The sequence below is a fragment of the Numida meleagris genome, chromosome 3, assembly GCF_002078875.1.
Source record: "Numida meleagris isolate 19003 breed g44 Domestic line chromosome 3, NumMel1.0, whole genome shotgun sequence".
Taxonomy (NCBI): Eukaryota; Metazoa; Chordata; class Aves; order Galliformes; family Numididae; genus Numida; species Numida meleagris.
The window spans coordinates 48,733,204-48,758,000 of NC_034411.1; the positions used below are offsets into that span (position 1 = coordinate 48,733,204).

General features: G+C 41.8%; 1 protein-coding gene across 1 annotated transcript in view; it reads left to right on the plus strand.

Moving 5' to 3' along the window:
- Positions 1–24,797, plus strand: part of PPP1R14C (protein phosphatase 1 regulatory inhibitor subunit 14C) — a 52,176-nt gene that overhangs the window by 15,759 nt on the left and 11,620 nt on the right. Inside the window, exon 2 of the mRNA XM_021391766.1 lies at positions 24,422–24,505. Within this exon, the coding sequence (XP_021247441.1) occupies positions 24,422–24,505 (84 nt within the window). The remainder of the gene's footprint in view (positions 1–24,421; positions 24,506–24,797) is intronic.

Consider the following 24,797-nt stretch of genomic DNA (forward strand, 5'->3'; position numbering starts at 1 on the left):
CTTCAGTTCTGGGTGTTTCTTAAGGCTATTGGCATCAAGTGACAGAAGTTTGGCCTTATGGGGAGAGCTGTAGTTCTGGATTAGGCTTTACTGTGGAAGTTAGCCTGCGTACCAGTGTCTGAGAGTTTTGAAGGTGTCCGTACAGACCCAGCTGTTTCACCACAGTCAGAGTGGCTGTGTCACCCCGATGGGAACGCGCATGTCATTCCACTTACTTTTTGTGAAGACTCGTTTTTGACGTGCATCTTCCTAACATCCAGTGTACAAAGGGACCTGCAAAGATTCATGTAGGTAAGAGAAGAATAATTGGATAGTATGTAGTTTCTTTCTAGTAGTGTAAGTCAGTCTTGGCTGCTGCTGTGTTAATTGCGTCTTAAAGAAAACTATCAGCAGGCTAATGGCATCTTTGAAAACAGAAACTTACCCCAACCTATTCATCTCCTAAGAGATGAGCATTTCCAGTCTTAATGATCCATTTAACTACCGGTATTAAACACACATCTCGAGAAAAAATATTTGCAATTAAACAGGAAGAAGCCTGTTAATGTAACTTCGAGGCTGAGTGGTTGAGGACAGTCAAGTAACTTCAAGACAGATTTTAAAACAGGTTAGCTTTAGTGCAACACTTACTGGTAGTATTTCCCAGGTAAGTATGTACATCACTTTGGTTCTGTCTTAAGGGCTCAAAGGTTAATGAACAATGCATCAGAACTAAGGGCTAACTAAGCAGTTCATCCACGTCAGAGATGGAAACAGTCACATTGTGACTTGCCTGTTGTCACACAAATACTTCTTGATGAGATCTGACTGAGAGGTTGTTACCCTCATTCATCTAGTTTAATTGGAAAAACACTTTTATTCCTTACCTATAACTTCTCTTTCCAAAATGTGGAGCTCTTTACTCTGCCCGAACAAACTTGCTTGTGAATAGTAAACTCCTGCAAACCCTGGATGGTAGCCTTGTAGTGCAGGAATGAGTTTGGTGTTCAGCTGGACATTTCTTTTGTATACAAGGTAGCCCTGTCTGTAAAATATACCTGCATGCTGAGCAGGTGGATGGACTAAGCAGGGTCACTAGTCCCAGAGCATTTGTAAGCAGCGTGGATTACTGTGTGTGCCTAGGCACTTCACTCACACATGCCCATTGCTAGGACTGCCAGTGTTTTATTCCAGTAGTTTTTTGTGGCAGATAACCGAGCAGCTCTTTATGTCCCAGTGAACTGTGGAAACTTGTCTGTCCTTGGGGCGTGTTTTGAGGGGGAAGGGAGGAAGATATTGTGGGAAAGCATCAAATGACTGAAGTTGCTTTAGGGCTCCAATCAAAGGGCTATAATTATCAAAAGGTGGAGGAGCACCAGCCCACGAGTAAGCAGTGCTTGGTCTTTTGCCTGTAGTTCCAGGGAGGCTGGGAGTGGAGCACCAAGGTGCATGATGGACTTCATGTGTGGTAGGATGGAGCAATCAGTGAGCCAAAGCTGGCATAACAAGCATTATAAGAAGGGCAGAATATTTTTTTATGGAAAAAAGCAATTGCCTTGGCTGCTAGGACAATGTGAAATTGCTTTGATGTAAAACTTTGGCCTAATGTTCAAAACAACTCCGTCACCTGAGCCAGATTGCCAGGCTGAACGCGTAGGTAACACAGGCTGTCACGCTGTGCTTACCAAGGGATGAGTAATTGTAAACTGCACCTTTAATTTACCCTCACTGGTTCCTCTGTGTAGATTGAATCTTCCTTGTTGACTGGAAACTCAATGAGCTATTATTTCTCCATTAGCTATATCTGAAGTATTTAAGGATTTATCACATGAATATTCACTATTTGCATGTATAATCTGGACTGTCTTTAAAAATTAGTTCCCCATTTTTCTATGTATGTAATTTTTGTTTGCTGGTTCATTTGTTAAGAGCCGCAACATGGAGTGGCATAGAAATTATTCTGCTTTCCTAACTGTCTTTGCATAAGTAGTTATCCAGAGCTGCTTCTGAAACCACAGCAGGAAATGAGTTTTGGCTTGCACAGAAACAGGGTGAAACCAATGTCCCAATTTTTCTAATTAAATACATAATTGTTTCATCCCTTTGGATTGGAAAATAGTATTGCAAGTGCTTGTATTTCAGTTTTGAATATTTTTGTGTTACAAAGCATTTTATGTCTTGACTTGTCTTTATTCAGCAGTAGTTGCCAAAGGCATCATATGGAGGATTTTCAGCAGTTTTAAGGTGGAGTATGTGTGAGTTCTCCTGGCATGGCTGACCTCTTGCTTGCAGCTGTAGGTAGTGGGGTTTTTTAAACAAAGGAGTATTGGATACACTTAATTTTAGCAAGTGACAATGGTTTAACTCTATTCCATAGGAGAGTTAGATTCCTTCCTTTTCATACAGTGCTTCCTGGATGCTGTGTTCTGCTGTGTTGCAGTGCCCAGGCAATGTCTGCTGCACTCTTTCTATATTCAGCAGATTTTACTCTGTAGAGGTAACAATGCATGCTATTCATAGGACTTATTAGGGTCTTAACTCCTGTGCTGGGCACCGTGTGTGCAGAAATGGGCCCTTCATGCTTTATCTAAGCTACCTGCCTATGGAAGGAATATGAGCACAGTGTCCTTCTGCAAGCCATAAAGATGGATTTGAGGGGATTGCTCCATCTTCCGTGTGTTTGGAGGAATTTGAGGAAGACTGATGGTAGCTGTTCGGTCGCTTTCAGCTATAATGTGAAAGTGAAGTCCTCAAAGAGTATCCACATGTAGCTACTTAAGAAGTATATCAACATCTTTCTTTATTATTAGAAAATAGCTCTCCCTCCCCCATTCCTTTATGCTGTCTGTGGGCCAGCAGATAAAAAAAAACCACCCAAGCTGTCAAAGCCCTCCATCAGTAGTGAGTCAGACACTTCTTAAGCTGTTGCTGTGATATTGGAGTTCAGTAAATGGTGTATGAGGGAGTGAGGTTGCTGTTCTTATTGAGGAAGATGCAAAATGTAACCATGTGCGTGCTCATTTTGGAAACAGCCTGAAATTTGCTGGCTACTGGAATGACTGAGAGGGCTGCTGAGATGGAGCCCATCATCCCCCCTGTGCTGGCTGGTATCACCCTGTGCCAGCCAGTGCCTGTTCTGAGCAACACTGAGGATGGGCTTGCTAGAGCAAAGCTTGCCTTTGGTTGCTGCTTATGCGTGGAGCCCAGCTCCCCTTTGCTGGAGGAAAAGGTCTTTCCAGGGAATTGGATTCAGGCCAATTGCTGTATGAGAGGCTTCTCATGCTGCTCCCGCATTCTGGCATTTCCATTCTCCCTGACCAGCTCATGGAGAATCATTAGTGTTTCTTTAGCATTTAAGCATGCCAGACTCTGCATCCAAACTTTTAATTTGAAATAGGGTATTCTATTATTAGCTGTAGCCTGAAGCAGTTTTCAAAATCCACCTGTCACTTTAATTATGCTGACTCTTTCCTTGTTTTTTTTTTCCCTTGTTCATTGATAAGAGAAAATATTAGAGAAATGTGCATTGCTTGCAGCTTGTGGCTAATGTGGCACGCTAACATATTTTAGAATGCGTAAAAAGGGAGAACATGAGTTTTAAAGGAATCTGGTAATGTAGATCAGACAAAGAGAGAGTGTGTATAATCACGCTTCATGGGAAGTCCTCTGAAGCTCAGTCTTTTTATTTGGGAAAGAAAGAGATATTTGGGCTACCTGAACACTGGCTGTCCATTACCAGTTTTAAGAAGATCCAGTTCCACTGTGGAAAGTTTCCTGAGCTGGTGGTGCATGATGCTTAAAAGCTGAGCAGGAGTAGATTACTTTTATGGGCATCAGTATTTTTTCCAAGCTAAAAACAAGTTACTGAACCCATTTAAATGCAAATCATGAAAGCTGTTTCTCTGTCCAGTATCGATTTGGATTATTACTAAAGAAGGTGATTTTATATTGGGGGCACTGAGTGTATTTGCTTCCATTATTAAGCTAAAATGGCAGGCTATAAGAGCTTGGCAGAAAATCCACGTGTGTGCACCTGTCTATGTGACTTCTGCCATGCTGACTTACAGAGCGCTGGTTTGAAATTGGCAGTGATGATAACTCTACAGTTCAGCTGTCTATCTGCACAAAAGTTAGAGACCGCATGAACCTTTACTGAAAGGAAGGTGGCAGAGAAACCATTGTAGGTAAGCACCTATGCCTCTAGCAATGGAAGAACTTTTTGCTAATGTGGTACCTAGGAATCAAGAGGTGACTCGCAGGAAGCCCAAGTTTCCTTCGTTCTGTTGTTCTCTCACCTGTGTCATTATTTCTGCTCTGTGCAAGGACAGACATGAGGAAGCCATTCACAAGTGTGGTATGTAGACCAATTTTGAGTATCTCCTATGTTGGTCTCTGACAGACCAGATACAAATCTGCTACTCTGAGACCTTGCTCGTGTTCCATTTCATTGGCAAAGGAAATCATTTGTGTGCCACAGTGTGAAAAACAAGCAAAAGAATAAACTGAGCCACCCCAAAATACCTTGCAAGCCCCAGTGGTCTTATATGGTGCCCTGAGAGCTAGATGAACACTCTTGTTACATCTAGAAGAAGTCCTTATGAAAGTCTTCTGCTTTAGGATGTAGGATGTAGCTGGTGCTGAAAGCTCTTGGCAACTGAAATCTTCTACAGCTGGAAACAGCAGAAATATGAGAGAGGAGCAACGAAGAGCTTCCTTTCTTATCTTTTTTTCCCACAGAAGGAAAGGGAGTGCCTAGCTTTGATCTCACTCCCTTCCTTCCACCTGGTTCTGCGTGCTTGTTTGTGCAGTTTCATGTCTGAAGACTTGATTTTCCTCTCTGGTGTCCTTGGAATATCTCCCATTTGAAAAAATCTGTAGGTGGGAATGGAAGCTAGCCTGTGAGAATCTCGAGGAGGAAGGATTATAGGTATCTTCCTCATGAATGTATTTGTGTCCAGGCTGGTCTTTACAAGGGCCTCAAGTCTCAGACTTTGGACATTTGTAAGAAGAATAGCTACTTAAAAACAACCGGGTTGATTTACATTGTTTAACACAGTATCACACTGTAAATTCAGTGTTCTTTGAATTGGCTGTTCTCTGTTAAGCGCAGACTCACACAAAGCTGTGCTAAGAACTTCAAATTTTAAGGTGCACAAGAGTGCTTCCAGGTGCTTTCTGATGGCATGACTTCTGTGCCTTGACAGTGAGGTCTAACTTAAAGGGGTTTCTGTTTCTGTTCACAGAAAGCGTGTGATTAGTTATGGCTACGTGGTCTCTTTCTATAATCATTTTGTCCCTTGAATGGCAATGAGCTGCTGCAGGTATTTGGTTTGTGTGCAGGTGTTTTGCAGGCCTAACTCATCTGAGGAGCAGCTCTACTGAAAGACTTCATTTTGAATTCATTGGAGTTAGTTCCTTATCTATGCCCTATGGGATAATGATGATACGTTTCTTGTGCATACTTCACTGCTATACAGAGTCTCTGGTTTTAAAATGTATACATTAAGTACAGTGTCAGTTAGAACATTGCTCTTCTTGGAAGTTTTATTTTAAATTGTAATGCCTACTTGAAATCTTCTCCTGTGCTTCCAATCACATCTTTGCTTTCAAAGATGAAATTGCATGGGAAGGATACAGTACAGGTAATGCGGTCAACTCTTTTTTTACTAAGGCATGCTAATGCAAAAACAGTTCTGTTCTAAGAAGCAGATCAGAAAGGATGCTTAGCTAGAGTCACTTCCTTTTCTTCGTGTCTGGATGTGGAAAGCCATTTTCTACAGGAAAAAAAAAACCCTATTTCACTATCTTGAACAAATGGATTAAAATCTGTCCAAATTAAATGTTTAACCTGAGGCAGCTATGTTGTTGTTGTGGTTTTTTGGTGTTTTTTTTTTGGCACAAAGATTAATGTTTGTTGGATGGTTGAAGTAGCCAGCTGGTAGTGCCCATCTTTAGAACTTTTGATGTGTTTCTTTTGAGCTGGTAGTAAAAAAGTTTAGTCTTAAAATACAGCTTAACAGATGGAAAAACTAAATGATATTCATTGCGATTTGTAGCATGCCTCTTTTGGCTAAGCAGTACGAGCAATGTCAGTATGAGCCAGTCTTTGAGACAGTCTGTCCATAGTCTTACATCCTGACTCAACCTTTGTCAAGGTACAATGGTTAACATTATCAAGATCAGAAGGGCATTGGTTCCAGTTCTCCTGGACTAGGGTAGTGCTGTATGCTGCTGTCAGGGGCAAAATTAGTGACAGAGAACTTCAGCTTCTGCCGTAACAGGAGGATACTGGTCTTCCATGCTGCTATATGAGAGACATGTGAGTAAGGTTCATCTGCCCTGAGACAGACATCTATGCTATAATTGCTTTACGCTCCCTTCGTAGTCTGTTGTTTAGTGTAGAGGGAGAGTAGACTTCTAAAGACAGGTAAAAGAAATCCCAGCTTATGAATCTTGGGTGTTGGTAGAAAAACAAATAAACAAAACTCTTTTTTAAGCTTTTCTTTAAAATGTTGCACAACATGAATCTTTTTGATCAGATGAAGATCTCATTCTGCTTTGAGATAGGTATGACTGTTTATGTGCTAAGTGGCTTCATGTGCATGTGTTCTGCCTGTCCCATGATCAGCCTGTTTGTTTGGATGCAAGGAAGATTAAGGAAGGAAAAGCTAACCTCCAGCTGTTTCCAGATGGAAGGCAGTGGAAGGAAACACAGCGATGAGTGTTTGAGTTTTGAATTCAGGTAGATTGCTTGAATGGTTCCTTGAAAGTCTGCCAGAGGCTAGACACCAGCCAGTGTTGTCCAGGAGGATGAAACCCATGCTGTTACAGCCTTACCTGATGCTGCTCTAGCTGGTCTGGCTTTTTGCTGTAAATAGGTTGTGTTGTCTGAGTTCAAAGCATTGAAACGTTGAGCCCATATTATTCAAATTATGAGATAATTTAGAAAAACAAAGTTGATCTGCCTCTTGACTCTTTAATTTCTCTAGCCAGCAGCTCCTGAATGATGCCAGCAACTGCAAACTTACCGTGATTAAAATGAATTTCGTGGCTGCTGCAGAAGCATTTGCCAGATGGAGCAACTAATATTAGAACCCTCCTGTGGCAGGAGCTTAGTTATAAACACAAGTGAGAAATGGTCTTTCCTGAAAAATGTGGTGATGGTGACTGAAACGTACCCAGTGGAGCTGGTATAGGGTTCACACAGAAGCGTTGAGGTGGATTGTCTCAAAGTAGTATGCTAAAGATGAGGTACATTTTGGACCCTGAAAAGGTTCTGCGTGGAAAGGTTTAACCAATAATATTTTTCTTGTGAAAACAAAGGCCGCTTTCTAGAAGGATACTTCAATAATTTGCTTTTCATGAGCTCAGAGACAGGGGCACTAGCTCACTGGGCACCCTGTCAGGACTTGATAGTAAGGTTTCTAGCTTGCCTGAAAAGGGAGACTTTAAGTTACCGTAAATATGAATGTTAAAATGCAGCAAGAAATAACATAAACTGACTTCTAGCTAGTTAAACTAGATGCAGTGCTAAGCAGAAAGCACATTTTGTGCTCAGCCATTATCCATCCAGGGCGCAGCACACATTGACATTACCTGATCTCTTTATGGCCCTGGGAGCAAAATGTGCTGGTATTGTGATAGTGTCGTACCATGTGTAGGTGGGACTGAAGTCTGTTGATGTAGATACACGAGTCTCTGAGTGGTCAAAGTTTGCATAAAATATAATTAAAAAACCCTTCACTTTCATCTGTGTTAAGCAAACAGTCATTATTTGGTTGGCTCTGTTTGAAGTGTTGATCTTTTGTACTGGAGACTAAAAAAGTCAGTTGCTCTGAGACTCCTGGTGGAGAGGTTTAGCTGCTTTTATTTGAGAAAGAAGAACTTCCCATTTTTTCAGATAATCCACACTGCATCTTACTTGGGTGCTATGGAAATACCAGTGTCCTTATTTGATGCTTTGTATCAGGGCAGCTCTGTGGAGCCCCAGGGCTGCAGATGTGCTGTGTTTTGCCGGTTGAGTTTGTTGCAGCTGGGATTAGGGCTGTCATAACACTCTGCTCTGAACCTGCAGGATGCTTTATTGCCTGGGGTGAAACGTGGGAGCTGAACTGTTGTAGCACCTGAAGGCCTAGAAGGAAAGTCTGCTGTCATGAGAAGTGCTGGGGAGGGAAGGGAGCGTTTCTATCAAAATGTGAATGCTTGTCTCTGAAGTGGCCTCAGAACAAGGCCTCCATATGAATGGATCTAGGTTAGCAGGCAGAGAGTACTGTAGCAGGAACAGATGGGTTTTAGCTGAGCAAAGTGAGGTGTAGCGGTGCGTCCTGCCAGATCCCTTCTACTCCTGCCTGACAAAGCTGTTGCTGTTGCTGAACCAGACTTCCACTCCACTTGGTTATTTTTTAAGAGCATCTGTTGGGAGGATCAAAGTACTATCTGGATGTACACAAGAGGTAAAATGTCTGAGTTTGTTTCAGGGTTTAAATGCGAAAATGACTTTTTTGGTGAAGAACAGAGGGTATTTTGAAATTTGTATTGTTAACCTGTTTGTCCTTGTAAGTAGGGCTCATGCTGTCTTGGTCTCTTGCTTGAAATTCAAAGGCAGATGAACTAATATTTGATTTTAATCCTAGCTCTCCAAACTTAAGTGCCATGCTTACATATTATTATTTTTTTAAGATGCAAAACAGCTGAATTCACACATCAGTGGTTTCTCAGTGTATTGCAGATGGTTCTGGCCATTCTTGCATTTTTGTTCTTTTGATGAATTTGAGGATCTTTTAGGATGGAGCCTGGGGAGTTCTAATCCTGGGAAAAGTTATTAGTTTAATCTTTATTCCTTTGATGCCAGCATTTCTAGGATGAGTAACTAAACTGAAATTGCTGAGACTTAGCTTAAAAATTTTGGAACTATCAGAGAGCTGTTTTGTGTCTCTTTATAATAGCTGGCCCTGACAGTTTAACAGAGCTTATTGACCATCTGCTTTGTCTAGTTTGCCACATGGCAGAATACAACTAAGCCAAAATACTGCCTGCAGAGTGTGTTAATTAAACGACTTGCTTGTGAACACTATCAGGACACTAAATTGATTGATATTGTATGTTTAATGTGAAGAGCTTTACTCTTCCCTTTGCTGTAGTCACTGAGTATGAAGCCAAAGAGCGTAAGGTAGGTGGGAAGGAAGGAGGTGTTGGACTGCACATTGGAGTCCCCATTTCCCTCCTTGCCTGCTGTCTTCTGTTACCCAGTCCCAACAGATGGGACCTGGAGTATATTGAAGTCTTGTTCCCCGCTGCTCCTTCTGACTGCTGCTCTTTGCCTCTCACAAAGCTGGCAAAAGCAACAGCTGTTCCATAATTTCTGTGTTTGAAGGGAGAAACATAACAAGGGGAGGTGGGGGGGGGGGNGGGGGGGGGACTGAAAGACTTGTCATTTTGCCTGCAGGACTAGGGAGAAATGTTGTCCTTGCTTCTTTTTCAAGAGCCAGTATCTCCCCTGAGAACAGATTTAATGTTCTTTAGTGTTGGTGTTTGCAGGGAATTCAGTGTGTCTTTTTCTGAGGTGAAAGCAGAAGTCTGGAGTTTTAAGCAAATCACTTTTTGGTTCTGTCTGCATATCTCTAGCTGGAGGAATCTGACTCTGGGCTGTATGTTAGTGTAACTAGTTCTGCTCCAAGGCACGGCTGCCTGGCAGAGCAGCTCTTTGGAGACATCTTCTCCAAAATGGTTGTGGCAAGATTTTGGCAATATCCAACAGCTGTCTGCATAATCAAGGGACATGGTGTGGGTGCATCTCTGCAGCAAGAAGCCGAAGCCTGTCTAGCTTGTTATAATGAGCACATGGTGTGTTAGTGTGCTTTGCTGTGCTACAGCATGCTGTGCTTCTTTGAGGCCTTGCTATTCGTATTTCCATTGCAGCAATCTGTGTGCAGATTCTTTCTCTTCTGTAACAACAGGTAACTGTTCTTGCATCTGTGTATGTAGGCAGATATTTGTAGTCTATTTATAGGCTTCAGAAGGGCTAGTGTGTATATGTGTGTAGACTATATAGTATCCTGTTGGATGGCGCAACGTGAAATAGTATTGCAGTTCAGAATAACATCAAACTGAATGAAGCTACTGTCTGGCTATATGTTTAATACACCTAAGCTGCTTGAAATCCTTTGCATAGTAGGTAAATAACTGTAGGATAAAGCTGAAAGGCTGCTGTGCTGGTTGGGATTCTATCTGAAAAGCTGTGCATAGTCAGCCACAGGCAAAGCTCCTGCTAATATCCCCTTGTTTTGGCCTCAGGGATCTCCGTTCCAACCAGATGCACCCCCAGGTTGTGTTCTGGGCTGCAGGAGTTGCAGAGGTCTTTGATTTACACCGGAGCGCTTCATACCCCAGGTAGCCCTGGCGTGTGCTATCTTGCCAGCACAGGGAGCTCTTGGAGAAGGCAGATCTCGAGTGTGGGTGTGAGTTCTCTCTGTCCTGGGAAGCAGCGAAGCTTTGGTAGTCCCTGTAATTGAGGGTTGCTCTGTAGGGCATTTAAGGGCTACTTGTGAAAATTCCAATTCTCTTTAAACCTTCCTCTCCTCCCCAACTTTTTTTTTTTTTTTTAACGTGCTGTGTTAATTAACACATTTAAGAGTAGACTGTTATTCTTTTGTTAACTCGAAAACGTGAGGATTATAGCACTTCTGCAAAGGAACCATCCCAGTAAGGAAGGGGTTGATGGGGCTGTTTAAAAATAGTCCTTGCCTAGAGCTGTACTGCAATCACAGGAAAAAGCCTAAGTGACTGTTTTCTTTAGCAAGTCTATGAGGGTTGTACTACTAACAGGAAAAAACGTTTGCTTGTGTTTGTCCTTCAGCAGCCTGTTGGGCATCTTTCCCTTCAGCTTAGCCGAACTGCAATTTCTTTGGTATTGCCAGTCTCTACGTTCATTGAAAGGCCCTCATCGGCCTTGGACTTGCTCTGTTTGTCTTACATCGTCTTTCAGCCACGGTGGTTTGCACGGGCTAGCAGTTGTTGCATGAGCATCTGGAATTTTTACAGCTGTGCTGGAAAATGTTGCTTGTTTGTGCATCTGAGGAGCACAGGGACACCACTTCAGTGCTTTGGCAGCATTCTGTTTTGGGTTCTCTAACCCTGTCGCGATTATGTACCCCACCACAAGTTTTCATTATCCAGTATGAAAAGGTCTGCCACATGTTTGCTGCAGGCAAGATAGCCTGTCCTGGAGGACGATGGGCTCTTTAGCATTTAAAAAGTAAAGCTGTGAGTAAATTAGACACTTCAGAATGACTTTTTTTTTTTTTTTTTTTTTACTTTGATACCAATCCAAAGCAACAAATATCTTGTCCTATGCTATACTTTTCTCTTTCAGTATGCCTTAAATGACTCTTAAAGCTATGGTTATGGAACCGCAAAGCCTTCATTCCTTAAAGAAAGAAAGAAAGAAAGAAAAAGACATCCCTATCATCCATAACATCTAATTCTTCTGGAATGCCACTGGGAGCAGAAACACACATTTTTATTTAGTCTCTGGCCATTTCCAGCAATTCAGAAAATTAGAGATTGTTGACAAGTTCTGACTTCGCATATTTGTGTCTCTGTGAAAAATGGAGGAAAACATTTTAACATATTTTTATGACATTGGCTTAAAAAAGATAAATCTTGAAGTAGGAGCCAGTAGAAGAAGAACAAACTTTTAGGCTGACCGCAGGAAAATGAAAATTTAGCTGAAAAAGTGCATTGTTTAAGGGTCCTGAGAGTTGAAACAGGAAGTCGTGATGCTACAGGCTACCTTGGAAGGCAGTTGGGTTCGTATCTGCTCCTAAAACAGTTGTTGCAATTCTGGAAAGACAAATGGGATAAGACATACTGGCAATTAGACTTTAATTAAAATTGGATGAGACGACATATAGGACCAGTAGGCAGATATGTCAAGTAGTGAAATGGTTCTTTTGCAAGTGTGAAGGAGGGGTGGTGCTCCAAGACGGAAATTTCAGTTAACAGACCAGCTGGGAAAATAATACTTCTCTGCAAGAACTGAATGCTTCCATTGAAAATCTACATTTTGAAAAGAGTTAATACGCCCCTTTTAGTCAGTGTGGCAGAGAATATAGTCTGTACTTTGTTCAGTTTTTCACCTTTCTGTGCTTGGTTGCTTTTCCTGTTTTCCCTTGATATCAGATTTTCAAAAGAAACTTTTATTAAAGTGTCAGGTGAGAGAGAAACTGAGTTTTCCTTCTATGTTTCTTACTGTCTTGTGTTGTACTCTCTGTAGAGAAATGTCTTTTTCTAACTTAGCAGCTGTGTCGCCATTGGCTTTTCCTTGTAGAGTCTGCAAAGATTTCCCAGCCATCAGAGGAAAGCAAAATGAGGAATTCTGCCTATTCAAGAGAAATTGCTGTGTTTCTATGGTACTGGGCAGTTGCTCCAGTGTCATAGTTAAAATATCTGATTTTGAAGGGCTATCACGTTTTATCAGAAGTTATGGTGAAATAAGATGAAATAACGGTCTGTATCTGAGTCTCAGCTTACATTTCCAGGATGAAACAATGTGAGTGACCCATGAGGCCACGAGCCAAGCAAGGTCTGCCAAACCTCGGCCGGCTTCAGATTCCTATATGCTGTTCTGTTCCAAATTAGAACCTATTTTGGTTTCTCTCTGTTGGATGTTTGTGGCAGGAGATCTGAGCAAGTGCTTCCTAAACAGCTGCTCATACAAGAACTACTGTGTATGGGCACACCAGAGTCAACACTGCAAGTGTGTGACCCCTGACTAGTGTTTCAGTCACCCATTCAAGGAACAGATAAATGCCATACTAAAAATAGCAAGTCCAAGGCCCAGGAGAAGTGTTTTCAGTCACCTTCATAATAGACTCTTTTGAGAGCTTGTTCTTAAAACACAGGATACCAAGAAATTCATTTGCTGAAAAAAACCTATGTAGTGTATGTATGCATTTTTTTCCTTTTACAAAAGCCCCTTTTGCAGCTAATTAGAGGAAAAGTTACTCCTGTTGATTCTCTGCAGATTGCTTCCTTAGCTTTCATAGAGTTAAAAAAAAAAAAAAAAGGAAAAAAGCTGAGAGGGTGGTATCTTCTGAACAAAATGGGAAGGAGGAAAAGTGAAAGGTTCTGTTATTTATTTTTGTTGGCTGAGGTGCCCGCACAAGCCACCAGTTCTGTTTATGGAGTTTCAAGCTGCATCTGCACACTCAGAGCTACCACCCTGCTGCCGATGGGAGAATGTAGCAGTGAAATGTGGCAGCCAGCCCGTGCTGGCTGTGAGGGCATGTGGGTAAAAAGGCAAAGCCTTCTGAAGGAGAACAGAGTCTTCTTTCCAGCTAAGGAAACTTGACAGGTGTGCTGGTGACCAACAGTAGGCAGTGTGTCTGCTGGACAAGACCAGCCTCAACTGAAGTGCAATAACACTGCAGTTTAGCTCTCTTAACATGTTGTTCTTTAAAAAGCAGATCTGTGTCCCTGCTAGCAATCAGAACAGAGATCTGTGAAAGAGAGGACCAAGGTTCCCTCTTCAGACAAGGTTTAAGAGCGTTTGAGTGAGGTCACCACAATATTCTCTCTTACCGTCTGTATATGAGAGTTGGACTAGATGACTTTTAAGGGTCCCTTCCAAATCAAATGATTCTATGATGTAAACACAGAAGAGTTGTCTGATAGTAGCTGACCCACTGATGCAAAAGCATACGGTGAATTTTAATGGCTGGTTAGCCTTTTATGATTAAAGAGAGCCCCTGCCTCACACACCCTGACCTCCATTTGAAAATCTCATTGCTGTCACTCTTGGGTATAGGTAAACCTACATTAAAATGACTCATAGAACGTTGTTGGTTTATCTATTATCTACTACCACTATTAAATTGCTGCCTTCAAATAAATATGTCAACAGTTTTTTCAACTACTCTCTATCGTATGCTATAAGATGTACCATGTTTTATTCCAGATCTTGTGTTGGCCTAACTGTGTGGCACTGGGGGCATTAGATGTGACACACAGCATCTGCTGGTAGTGTGTCAGAGTACAGTCACAGGGAAGGCAATGCATACATTGTGTTGCTCTACTTCTGCAAACCTTTAGTTGCACAGCTTCTATGTTTTGAATTCTCCTTTGAAATTGGCCCTGCTTCCCTTTCCCTGAGTAACTTCAGTGAAGGGCTTGGCAGTACTAGCACTTGCCTGACCTGCTTCAACTTAACCTTCGCTTTGCCTCTGCCAGCTGACTTTTGACACAAGCTGGGGCAATAGCAGCCATCTTACCTCTTCCCCACCTATTATATAGGGTAAAATGTTATCGTGCTAACCACATTCTGATGTAGCTAACTTAAATGCAGCTTTGAGGCAGCCTGTAGCCTAGATAAGGGCTTTCTCCAGAGGAAACCATGATGCATTCCCATCGTCTTTCTGCTCTATAGCCTTTTAATTGGGAAAAAAAAGGCAAAGCTGGGAAGGCATGTATGAAGGCAGCAGCTGCTTCTGAGTGTGGTGTCAGTGCAAGCTGGCTTGTTTTTTGGGAGAGGGTGAAGATATTCAGGGAAGATGCATGGGGGTGAGAGGTCTTGAAAGGGAGCTTTCATCGTGATTGCATTGAGCGATGTTACTATTATCTCTGCCTGTAACCCTGATCCCTCCATGCTGACAGGGGCATGGCAACTGAAGTAAGAGGACAACTGAGTTGCTTCTTTTTGCGTCACTGAAACACCAGAATTGGGGTGTTGCTATTTTGGTATACATGCGCACTATTTTATAATAAAGTGCAGGGTGTGTGGTATTGCTCTCGAGGGGCTGCCTCTTTTGGCTAGAACTGTTAATTGGAATAGCATCTGTCCAGTTTGTCAGCTCTGCAGTCACTTGAGACCTGGGTGGAGAGGACAATCTGTGGCAGTGCCAGCTCAAAACAAACAACTACGGTTGACAGTGGCTGAGGGAAGAGACAGAGCCAGTTTGGATAATGAGACGGAAGAACTTAGCTTGAGTGGGTGTTCCTCCCCTGCTTAGTGAAAATATCAGCTGCTGTTAATTGCTTTAATGTGGTTCACAACTAAAATTTTAAATGATTTCTAAATTCTGTATAGCCATTCCCTTGTTAGTGCAAATTTCATCTCTGTTTGAATTCTGAAGCTGCAGCTGTACCTAATTCTTGACATATATGTGGGCATTAAGATTCCTTTACTGCTTAAGTAAATTTGGTTTGCACCTTGTTTTTCTTTATGACTGTTTGTAAGTAAGGAAGTTTGAGCTATTCTTGGCTATTGATAAGTAACACTAACATATAGGATATATGTCCCGGGATTATATCTTTACACGGGGATTGTCCTGTTTGACATCATCCTGTCTTAAATGAATACATCCCATCACTGAAAACCAAACCCCAAAACCCATGACCCCCGTGGTTTATCCTTTCCAAGCAGCTTGCAGGAGAATACTAGATGGTGTGTTCTGCTGTCAGATAATGTAGTTCAGTCTGTTGTATGACTGCATCCTTTTACGTTTTAGAAATTCTGGATGCAGATAGACTGTGTTTTCCCCACAGTGGTAAACACAGTATCCCCAAGGCCGGTAGCCTTGACCATCATCTAGTTGTGACACTTTCCAAAGTAAAGAATTTTTCTTCTGAAGTACATCTCTAAATTTGTCACAGTCAAGGCTGGTTAAATCCCATCTTGAGGTCTTTCTTGCCACTGAGGGACATATTGCTCAAATCAGTATACCTGTTTATATATGCCTGAATAACAGGAATTGGTGGTGGGTATGGAGGAGGCCAAGCTACTTACAGTCTGCCCATGTAATTCTTCAGCTCCATGTCTGTCCCCCTCTGCAGCTCTTAGCTAACTTTACACCATTTCGTATTCTTTGGAAAGGAATCAGTGATCCTGAATATTCAAAACCATTAAGAGTCTTGGCCATTAAGAAGTCATTCTCACAGGATCCCTCTCCTCTGTCAGGTTTTTCTGTTTTGCCAAGCGAGACCAGACATGTAAGAGAAAACTGTATTTTTTGCCGAAACACCTGCAAATTGCTGAGATGAAATGTGAATAAAAGCTCTTCTCACCCCTACTCTTATCTTCGTACTAGCTCCATTAACATTTGTCCTCTAGTTTGTTCATCTAGAGGAGTGCTTTAGACCAACTGGGTACTGTCACTGTCAATATTTTTGCGACTCTATGCATCTCTTTGATTAATTTGTAGATGACAATGCTGTGAAAACTATGTAGTTGGGAATAATGAATGAACTGTTGCTCTAAAGCTACAGCAGGAGCTTCAGTCTTTATTGTTTCCCTTGCTTGCTAGGTGGTCAAGAGTGAGTTCCCTGTTCTTTGGAACTTCAACTCACAGGACTCGATTTCATGAATCGCTTATTGATCAGTTGCTTAAAACAATGTGTATGGACATGCTGGTATATTGAAGTATGCCTTATAAAAGAAAGTATGAGCCTAGCAGACTAGAAAATGCAAAGGGATCTCATCGCTGTTATATCAACTACCCAGTAAGTATTGTCCTTCCAGACTTTACTGACTTAATTTAGATAAGGTTATTTCTGCAGATCTGTCACTGTATTTTGGTGGCGATGTACTACATGGGTGCATTTGCTTATGGTGGGAGAAGAAGAAGAAGAAGAAGGAGAAGAAGGAAGAATTACTGACCACTCTATTTCAGTGAAGGCTGGCTTAGGGTTAGAAGGTGCTCATCCAATCTTTTAAGGAGCACTGTGGTATCCTTTTTAACATGTAATTCCATGCTATTTCTCATGTTGTGTCTCTGACTGGGAACAATGCACATCTAAGTCACATACTGACAAGAAACTGTGGAATTGTTAGGCTGCACTTTAGATGTGAGAGCCTGAGAGTGCTTCTTCTTCCTTGGTTTTGGATATGAATCTCCAAGTGACCTCTTTGGGAGTTCCTTGGGTTAAGATGTGCTCTTCCTAAAATAAGCTGGTAAATAGCCTAAGCTTATCTGCTAAACAACATAGTGTGAATTGGCAGATGCAGACAGGCTTTAGCTAGATGTTTATTCTCTGAGTCTGCTGGATGTGAGTGAACTTTGGTCTAGAAGTCTGATTTCCATATTAATATACTATGATACTTGAATGTAAGCACTCTGCCATCAGGATTTATTCTCATGGTCCTAAAGCTGTTCTCATGCAGCAGTAGTTTCCAGACCATGCAGTATGTGCACACAGGGTAGAGCAGGCTCAGGTCAAGCTGTACCTGCCTGTGTAGACAATGCCATTGTGCCTGTCTGTCCATCCTTCTCATCTAGCATCCTTCTCATATTCTTTCCCTGCAGCTTTCTGATACATTCTCGTTATTGCCAGGCACTAGTGGTTCCTAGGTAAGCTCCCTCTCTCCTTCACAGCAATGTGTGTATTCCTCTTCCTTGCAGAACCTTATAAACATTTTTTTTTTTTGCATTACCCTTGGTTTAACAACTGGAAAACACACTTCTAAAATGTCCAAATTGAAACTTCTAAAACTTGTCCGAATTGAAATAATCTGAGCTAAAGAGGTTCACAGTATGTGCCTGCCTAAGCTGGAATATCTTGGAAATGTTTTTAGGTAATACTTGTTATTTAAGGTGCTAACAGAATCATAGAATATACTGAGTTCAGAGAGACCCACAGGGATCGAGTCCAACTCCTGGCTCCAAACAGCACCACCCAAAGTCAAACCCTATGTCTGGAGTGCTGTCCAAATGCTCCTTGAACTCCAACTCTTGGTGCGGTCAGCAGAGAGCAGAGCTCAGCGCTGCCCTCTGCTCCCTGTGAGGAGCTGTAGCCGCCATGAGGGCTCCCCTCAGCTCCTCTGCTCTGGGCTGAACCAACCCAAGGACCTCAGCTGCTTCTCATACATCTTGACCTCTAGACCCCTCTCCATCTTTGTAGTCCTCTTTTAGACACTCTCTAATGGTTTTATGTCTTTACATTGTGGCACCCAAACCTGCACCTAGTGCCCGTGGGGAGGCTGTGCAGCACAGAGCAGAGGGGGCAACCCCTCCCCTGGCTCAGGGGCAGTGCTGGGCCTTCTGCACCCCAGGGTACGTCTGGCCCTTGCTGGCTCATGTTAAGACTGAAATCAGAAGCGAAAAAAAAAAAGAACAGTGTTTTTCCAACACTATGGGAGGACTTTCAACAGCTCAGTTGAAGCTCTAGTATATCTTGAAAATCTGGGAGGGGTTAGACTTGCTTTGTGTCAGAGATGCCCGCAACTAGTGTTCTCAGTTTAATCAAGTATCTCCCCTTCTTTTTTATAGACGTTTGTCCTGTGTCTTGACTTGTTAAAATTTGGCAGTAAGCCCCAAAGATTGTCTTATGTGAGCAAGCTTTCCATGTAGGGAGCTGGGCTGAGCTCCTAGCAGTTTTTGTTGGCAGAAAGCCCTGGTCTCAGTGCCTGGGAGCAGGGAGTTGCTCCTTTCTCTATATCCAGTGGTCCTTCCTCCAGCCCCCAGCTGGGGGGAGAAGGTGCATGGGAAGGACATAAAAGCAACACTCCAAGACACAAAAGCAGAGGACAAACCTAACTATGAGAATAAAAATTGAAAACTAAATATTTAAGAACAGAAGCAGAAGAAAATAGGTAACGAGGGCAAAAGCGGACTGCTGTTCTCCAACCTGAGAACTGAGTTTGAGTCTCAGAAGACTTTTTCATGCCCTGCCAGCAACTTCTTGGGCCCTTCTGTGTTTGTGAAGTGTTACCTCCCTCTAGTGGTGGGTCTGCAAGGCTGTGGGCACAACGCCCTCCTGCTCGCTTCGGTGGCAAGGGTAGCTCAGACCCAGGCCATACAGGTGAACTGCTGTGTCCCTAGCTTGCACCCAGCCTTTCAAATCATATTATGTAGATAAAGGTACATTTAGGGTTCCTGTGAGATATTGTGCAACCTGAATAAAATGTATTGTTGTGAAGTGGGGACTCTGTCCCTCTTCTAGGTCTGGTCCATGAGACCATGCAAAACCATGAGACCTTCTGGTCCACGAGGTCATGCTTGAAGACAGGCTCACCACAGGATATTTCTGTAATGAGGAACAATGCCATAGATGAATTATGATTATTCAGAAACGGTAGGACCCTTTTCTCTAAATGAGCAGGCAAATCCAGTAACTTTGCCTTTAATTTCTAAGTACATTTAATTAATGCACATGCGTGATGAATAAAGGTAGACCTTGTGTTTGTGGAAGAGGCAGCTGCTCTGGTTAGAGTAGCTTGGGTGCAAATCAAGCATTTCTAACTCTTATTTGGAGCCAAGACTGGATGGTATATGCACAGGGGTGTGGGGCCTTGCACTCTGTGTTGCCTTTGGAGAGTTCACATTCAACTGACTGGTTGCTAACAAGATAAGTGCCTGATGGAGGAGGAAGTAGTGTATAACTGCATTATGAGGATTGTGTCATGCTGGTAGTGCTGAGTTCAGTGGTTCAGATGTGCAACTGTTGCATTCACCTTTTCACCTGGACCAACAGAAATAAGAGAGATTTTTTTTTCCCCGACATTAGAACACAATAGTCAATATTTTAGGTATTTGAAAAAACGTATGGTCACTTAGTAATTTGACTGCATGACTATTATCGTTCTTGTTTCTGCTTTGTGTCCTATCCCTGACATTTCTGAACCTCCTCTTGTGGTCATTAACATCCCTTCCTAATCTTATGTTCTTCACACAAATCAATGGACATTAGCAGCCTTTTTGTGTTGCAAACCATTTCATTTCTGTTGTTGGGTTGTTTTTTGTTTCTTGTTTGTTGTTTTTTTTAATGATTATTCTCCATTTAACCAGGATTAACTCTAAGACCAAAATAGCTTTCTTTGATTATATATTTGCATTTTTTGATGACTTAAACTATTTTTTTTTATTCATGATTTTATCTATTTTTGTCCAATTCACAAGTCCCTGAAGACAACTGAATACTTGAAACACGGGACACCTGGGTTTTTCTTTTGCGTTCCACACACACAACTATGGGGTAGCATTGTTTCACCTGTGCTAAGTGCAGACTAGCCATAATCCCACCAGGCTACATATGCAATCAATAACTGCTACTCCTGGTAATTTATAGCATTTTTATTTATTATCCTGTTGTGTAAACTCTCACCTTACACTGGGGCAATGCCATCCATATCTGCAGAGGAACTAGCTTAGGGCCAACTGTATTAAGTGTCCTTCAAAAAAAAAGTAAGTAAAAAGAAATCACCTTTCACCCAGTAAATAGATACTTGAAGAATAACTCACTCTGTTTTCCACTTTGGTTTTGATTATTTAAAACACACTGGCCATCTTCCAGGTCTCTGAAAGAAATCCCTGCTGTATATGCTCTGAAACTTTCAGTCAAGTGGTCTGCCCACTTTTCCTTCATCTTTCTCTTGCCACGTTTTCTAGGCAGATCACTTCCAAATTCACTGTATAAATGATGGCTCCAGCTCTCTGGATGAATTTTTCTTGCTATACTCACTTTCTCCTTACTCTCCCAAGCTTAAAGACCAAAGTAAAATGCAAACAAACCTGTTCCATTTTTTTTCCCAACAATGCAAATAATAGGATTGCATAGACTGAATGGACCATGAAGATGTGGAATAGTGGGCTAGTTTGAGAATTGAGTTTACAGTGGGAAGTTTAACTACATAGCTACTATTGCCCCTTACATTTTAAAGCCTTACCTAAATATTCAGTGCTGGTAATGCTTTCAGACCTGATGTTGGTGTGACAAACATGCTGCTCTCAGGGTGGGTAGGCTGGAGTGCAAGTATTCAGCTACTTCTTTGAAATATGCTTTACAGTTTAAACTGCTGCAGAAGGTAGTTTGGGAAGCTGTCAGACCTTTTTGCTGGGCTCACTGAAGAGTTCTCACCTGTTCTTGTTCCATCTGCTCTTTGGGGTAGTGAGAAACCCTGCCAGAGGCTAAATTGCAAACAGTTAGAGAGGTTGTAATGTCTTAAACTGCCACAGCTATTTAGTAATTAATGCGTGACTGTGCCCCAAGGTCTTTTGCCCAGTAGCCTGCAAAGAATTCATGCAATTTAAGTGACCACGAGTCTGTCTTCCAACACAAGGTTGACATTAAGTTGCATTAAATAGCGCAGAAGTTAACTTCGGTTATATTTTTGGACTTCTGAATATTCAAATGGAGTCAGTTCATGTCCTGCCAACATTGTTAATACAGTCTGTAGAGGGTGCTTAAGAGGAGAGTATCCATCCCCTCTCTCCCCCAGCTGTTTCAAATGGTGAATGTTTTCACTCCCTGTCCCCATGCCTCTTCTCTTTTAGCTTTTCTGGGGGCTGTCCCCTATCAGCATTATTCTTGTGGTTTCTTTTTTCCATTATTTGCTGTTTGCAACGCCTGGTTTCTCTTTCACTGGAGCAGATGATGGGAGTGCTTGAGTTTCCTTACACAGCCTCATGGTGCTAACAAGAGGCTTAATATCTAACCCTTCAGGTGTGCAGAGCCCCTTTTAGGGTAGCCCAACCAATGTGGATTTAACTGCTTAACTGTAGTAGGATCAATCACACTTACTTCACTAGTGAAATCAAGCAAACAGAAGGCACAACTGTTTCTTCCTTTTCTCTGTCATTACAGCTGTTGTGGAGTGCTCAACTCCTGAGCTATGCATGTATTTTTCATGCTCGACATAAAGCTGAGGTCATGCACACACAATGTTTCAGAAGAGAAAAAATGCTTTGATGGTGCCCATTTGTTAATTCTGCCAAAAATGGAAGCAAGAGTTAGCTTGTGGGCTTCTCCCCTGCATTTGTATTTTGTATCAAAGTTCAAATCTGCTGTAAAGTGGTGAAGGCGTGTGTAATCTAAAACAGTGTAATTTAACTGAATTCCAGTATGTCAGGCACAATTATATTCCCTCATTTCTGAAGTATTCCTAAAGCATTTTTCATTGATGTAGAAGAGCTGTGTTAGCTCTTACACTCAAGCTTCAGTGAATTACTGATACCCAGCTGACATAGCAGCAAAAGCCAAGGGTGAGTGCTAACTCAGCAGTGGATGGCTGTCATTTCCAGGGGGAGATATAGTCTGGTAACTTCACTAAAGATGGTATTGTAAAATACTCATCTAGAGAGAAGAGGTTCAGTCTTTTCTGCTACAAGTATTCCAAAGGTGGGAACAATGAGGCTCCTTGGCATTATCAATGGACATCTATAGGAAGGTGTGAACTATTCCTGCACTTTGCCTCCTGCAGAGCAATGCAAACCTTGAAGATGTAGGAGAAGGCTGATTTGAAAAAGGTAAGAGTGGAGAGAGATAAAAGCAAGGATTTCTCCCACATGATTTGTACCAATCAAAATAAGACTAATCTTTCAAGAGCTCTTGGCTTCAGTGTAGTGAAGTGATCACAGTAAAGCTTTATATACTTTTTAGGGACTTCCCCCTCACTGTTGTCTTTCTACATCGTTTCATTTTGCTGGAATGCAACAGGCGAGAGTACAAAATGCATTATCTGACAAAATATTCAGTGTGCCGAACAGCACATCTGAGTGGTGACAGATGCACAATTGGCATTTATGCAGCTCCATGGATGCATATTTTGATAGGTGCTTACAACATTAATGGTAACTCCAGATACCTTATCTTAACAGTATTTATAATAAGCTGCTTAGGTAAAATATTCAGAAGGCTTACTTTCTAATTTGGTGAATTTCTGGTTCTTAGTATGATGTTTGAATTAGTTTAGAATTGGGATAGTAAGCTACTGAGGAAATAAGTGCTCCACTGTTGTGGATTAGTCTTTATACCTTCCGCTCCTGATTACTTTTACTGAATATCTTTGAAGTCCATGGAAGATTCGGGTTCTTTCTTTCCTCTTCCCCAACATTGTTTAAGTCACTAGCAAGTTTATAGCCTTAGGTTAGGAACTCCCTCATTGCTAGAACGTCTTACAGTAACTAGTCGTCTCCACAAATGCCCACACTTTCTTTCTGACTAAAATGCATGCTGAAAAGGAGTGAACTTGCTAATTGGACAAGGAACACACTTCATATGTTCTTATTCATCAGGTCTAGGAGCCTGCATATCTACACACTCAGGTTCCTTCATGCTTTCCTTCCAGCTGAGGAACAGGGAACTTATATAATCCATTTCTGTCCCTTCTCCTCCCACCCAAATGAACTTTGTGCAGCTGGCATTTCAGCTGAAGCTTCTGATATGGGTAGTTGTTTGGCACTTTGGTGGTGGTATTTAGTTAGATTAGCTTGAATTTATTTGGTATCTTCCTTGATAATGTTTGGACTCTTATCCAGCAGAAGAGTAAATCTGGTGTTACCTGTGTTGATTGCCATTGGATCTGTTATTTCACAGCCAGTAAAATTGTTTTGAAGATCAATGGAACTACCACATTTTTGTCCAAATGTTCCTTTAAAGAATTGTAGAGGTGTCTGGGGAGTTCAAGAAAATAGGTGCTGCTACAGATAACAGTCTTGTTGCTTCCTCATGACTCAAATCTGCCCAACCCTTTGGCTGCTCTCAGGTCCCTGTCTTCATCCAGGAGATGCTGAGGTGATGCAGTGCTGCTGAGCCAATAGCTTGGAGGATTGGGAGAGGAAATGCTGGTAGTGCCAGTATGCTGACTTGGTCAGAGCTGTGTGTCTGCAGCACTGAGGTGTTGATGAGGTGGGACTTAGCATGGGCGAGAGGCTGAGAGCAAAGTGTTTTGTATGTGCAGTAAGGTGCTGGAGCTATGTTACTTTGAACCTAACTTTACCAGCTTGAAGTGCCTCTTGTCACTGAAAAATGTAAAAAATGACTAAGAGAATGTTTGTTTTTTGCATAACTGCAAAGATAATAAACAATGATATCTGTAGCCAATGAATTCTCATTGGGATTCCAGAGCTCAGACGTCCTTCAAAAGGTGGAGATGAGAACTCTGACTTGAGGAACATTTCTGTTGTATTGGTGATACAAAAGGAGAAGTGTGTTGATAAAGGTTTAAAAGAATCCATAAGGTACTCTATGCCTTAGACGTTTTTTCTTCAGTGCAGACTCCGGAAATAGGAACTCTTCTGATGGGGCATTCATTTTATCCTTGTAAGCCAACTTTGAGTGGGAGAGATCTTCCATTGTGGGAAAAAATGAGCAGTCCAGTCAAGAATGTTTTCAAAGCAGTTTGTTATCTTGCCACAGCTTTTATTGACTTCCCCTTCCCTGACCTCTTCTCCCCTTTTCATCCTCTTGCCTGGTACTGTGAGAATAGCATGACTTGTGCTGCTGGGCATGGGTCAGTAACACAGCTGACATACGAGGGAAGGATTACTTCTGCATGGCTGGGGCTTGAGCCTATGCTGGCCCATAAGTGAGGAATCAAGCCACTATCTGTTACTGATTTTTTTTCTTGTCTGTCTCTAGGCAGATTGGGTTCTATGTGCTATCTTTAATTTGCTTTTTAGGTTAGTTAAAGTCTATCTTTATGAACTAAATCAGAATTTTGTCTTTTCAGGAAGAAGAGATGCCAGATGTAGAAATTGACATTGATGACCTTCTTGATGCAGCCAATGAAGAAGAGAGAGCTCTCAAATTACAGGTAATATTTTTTTCTAATTTTAAATCCAAATGTGGCTAAATTAATGCATCTCAATTCATATCTGATCAAAACCACTGTGAACACAGAATTAGAACAGAGAGGTTCCTAGTTCAGAGTTTAGCATAATCTGCTGGACTGTATGAAGGTAATCAAAATCCCTTAGGATAAGAGATTTCTGGAAGGTAGGTGATAGCAGGAGAAAATTGAAGTTCAAAGAATCCAGAAATATAGGGAGATATTTTAAGACAGATTAGAAAGCCCTATTTTTTTCCTCCTTTATTTTTTTTAAATA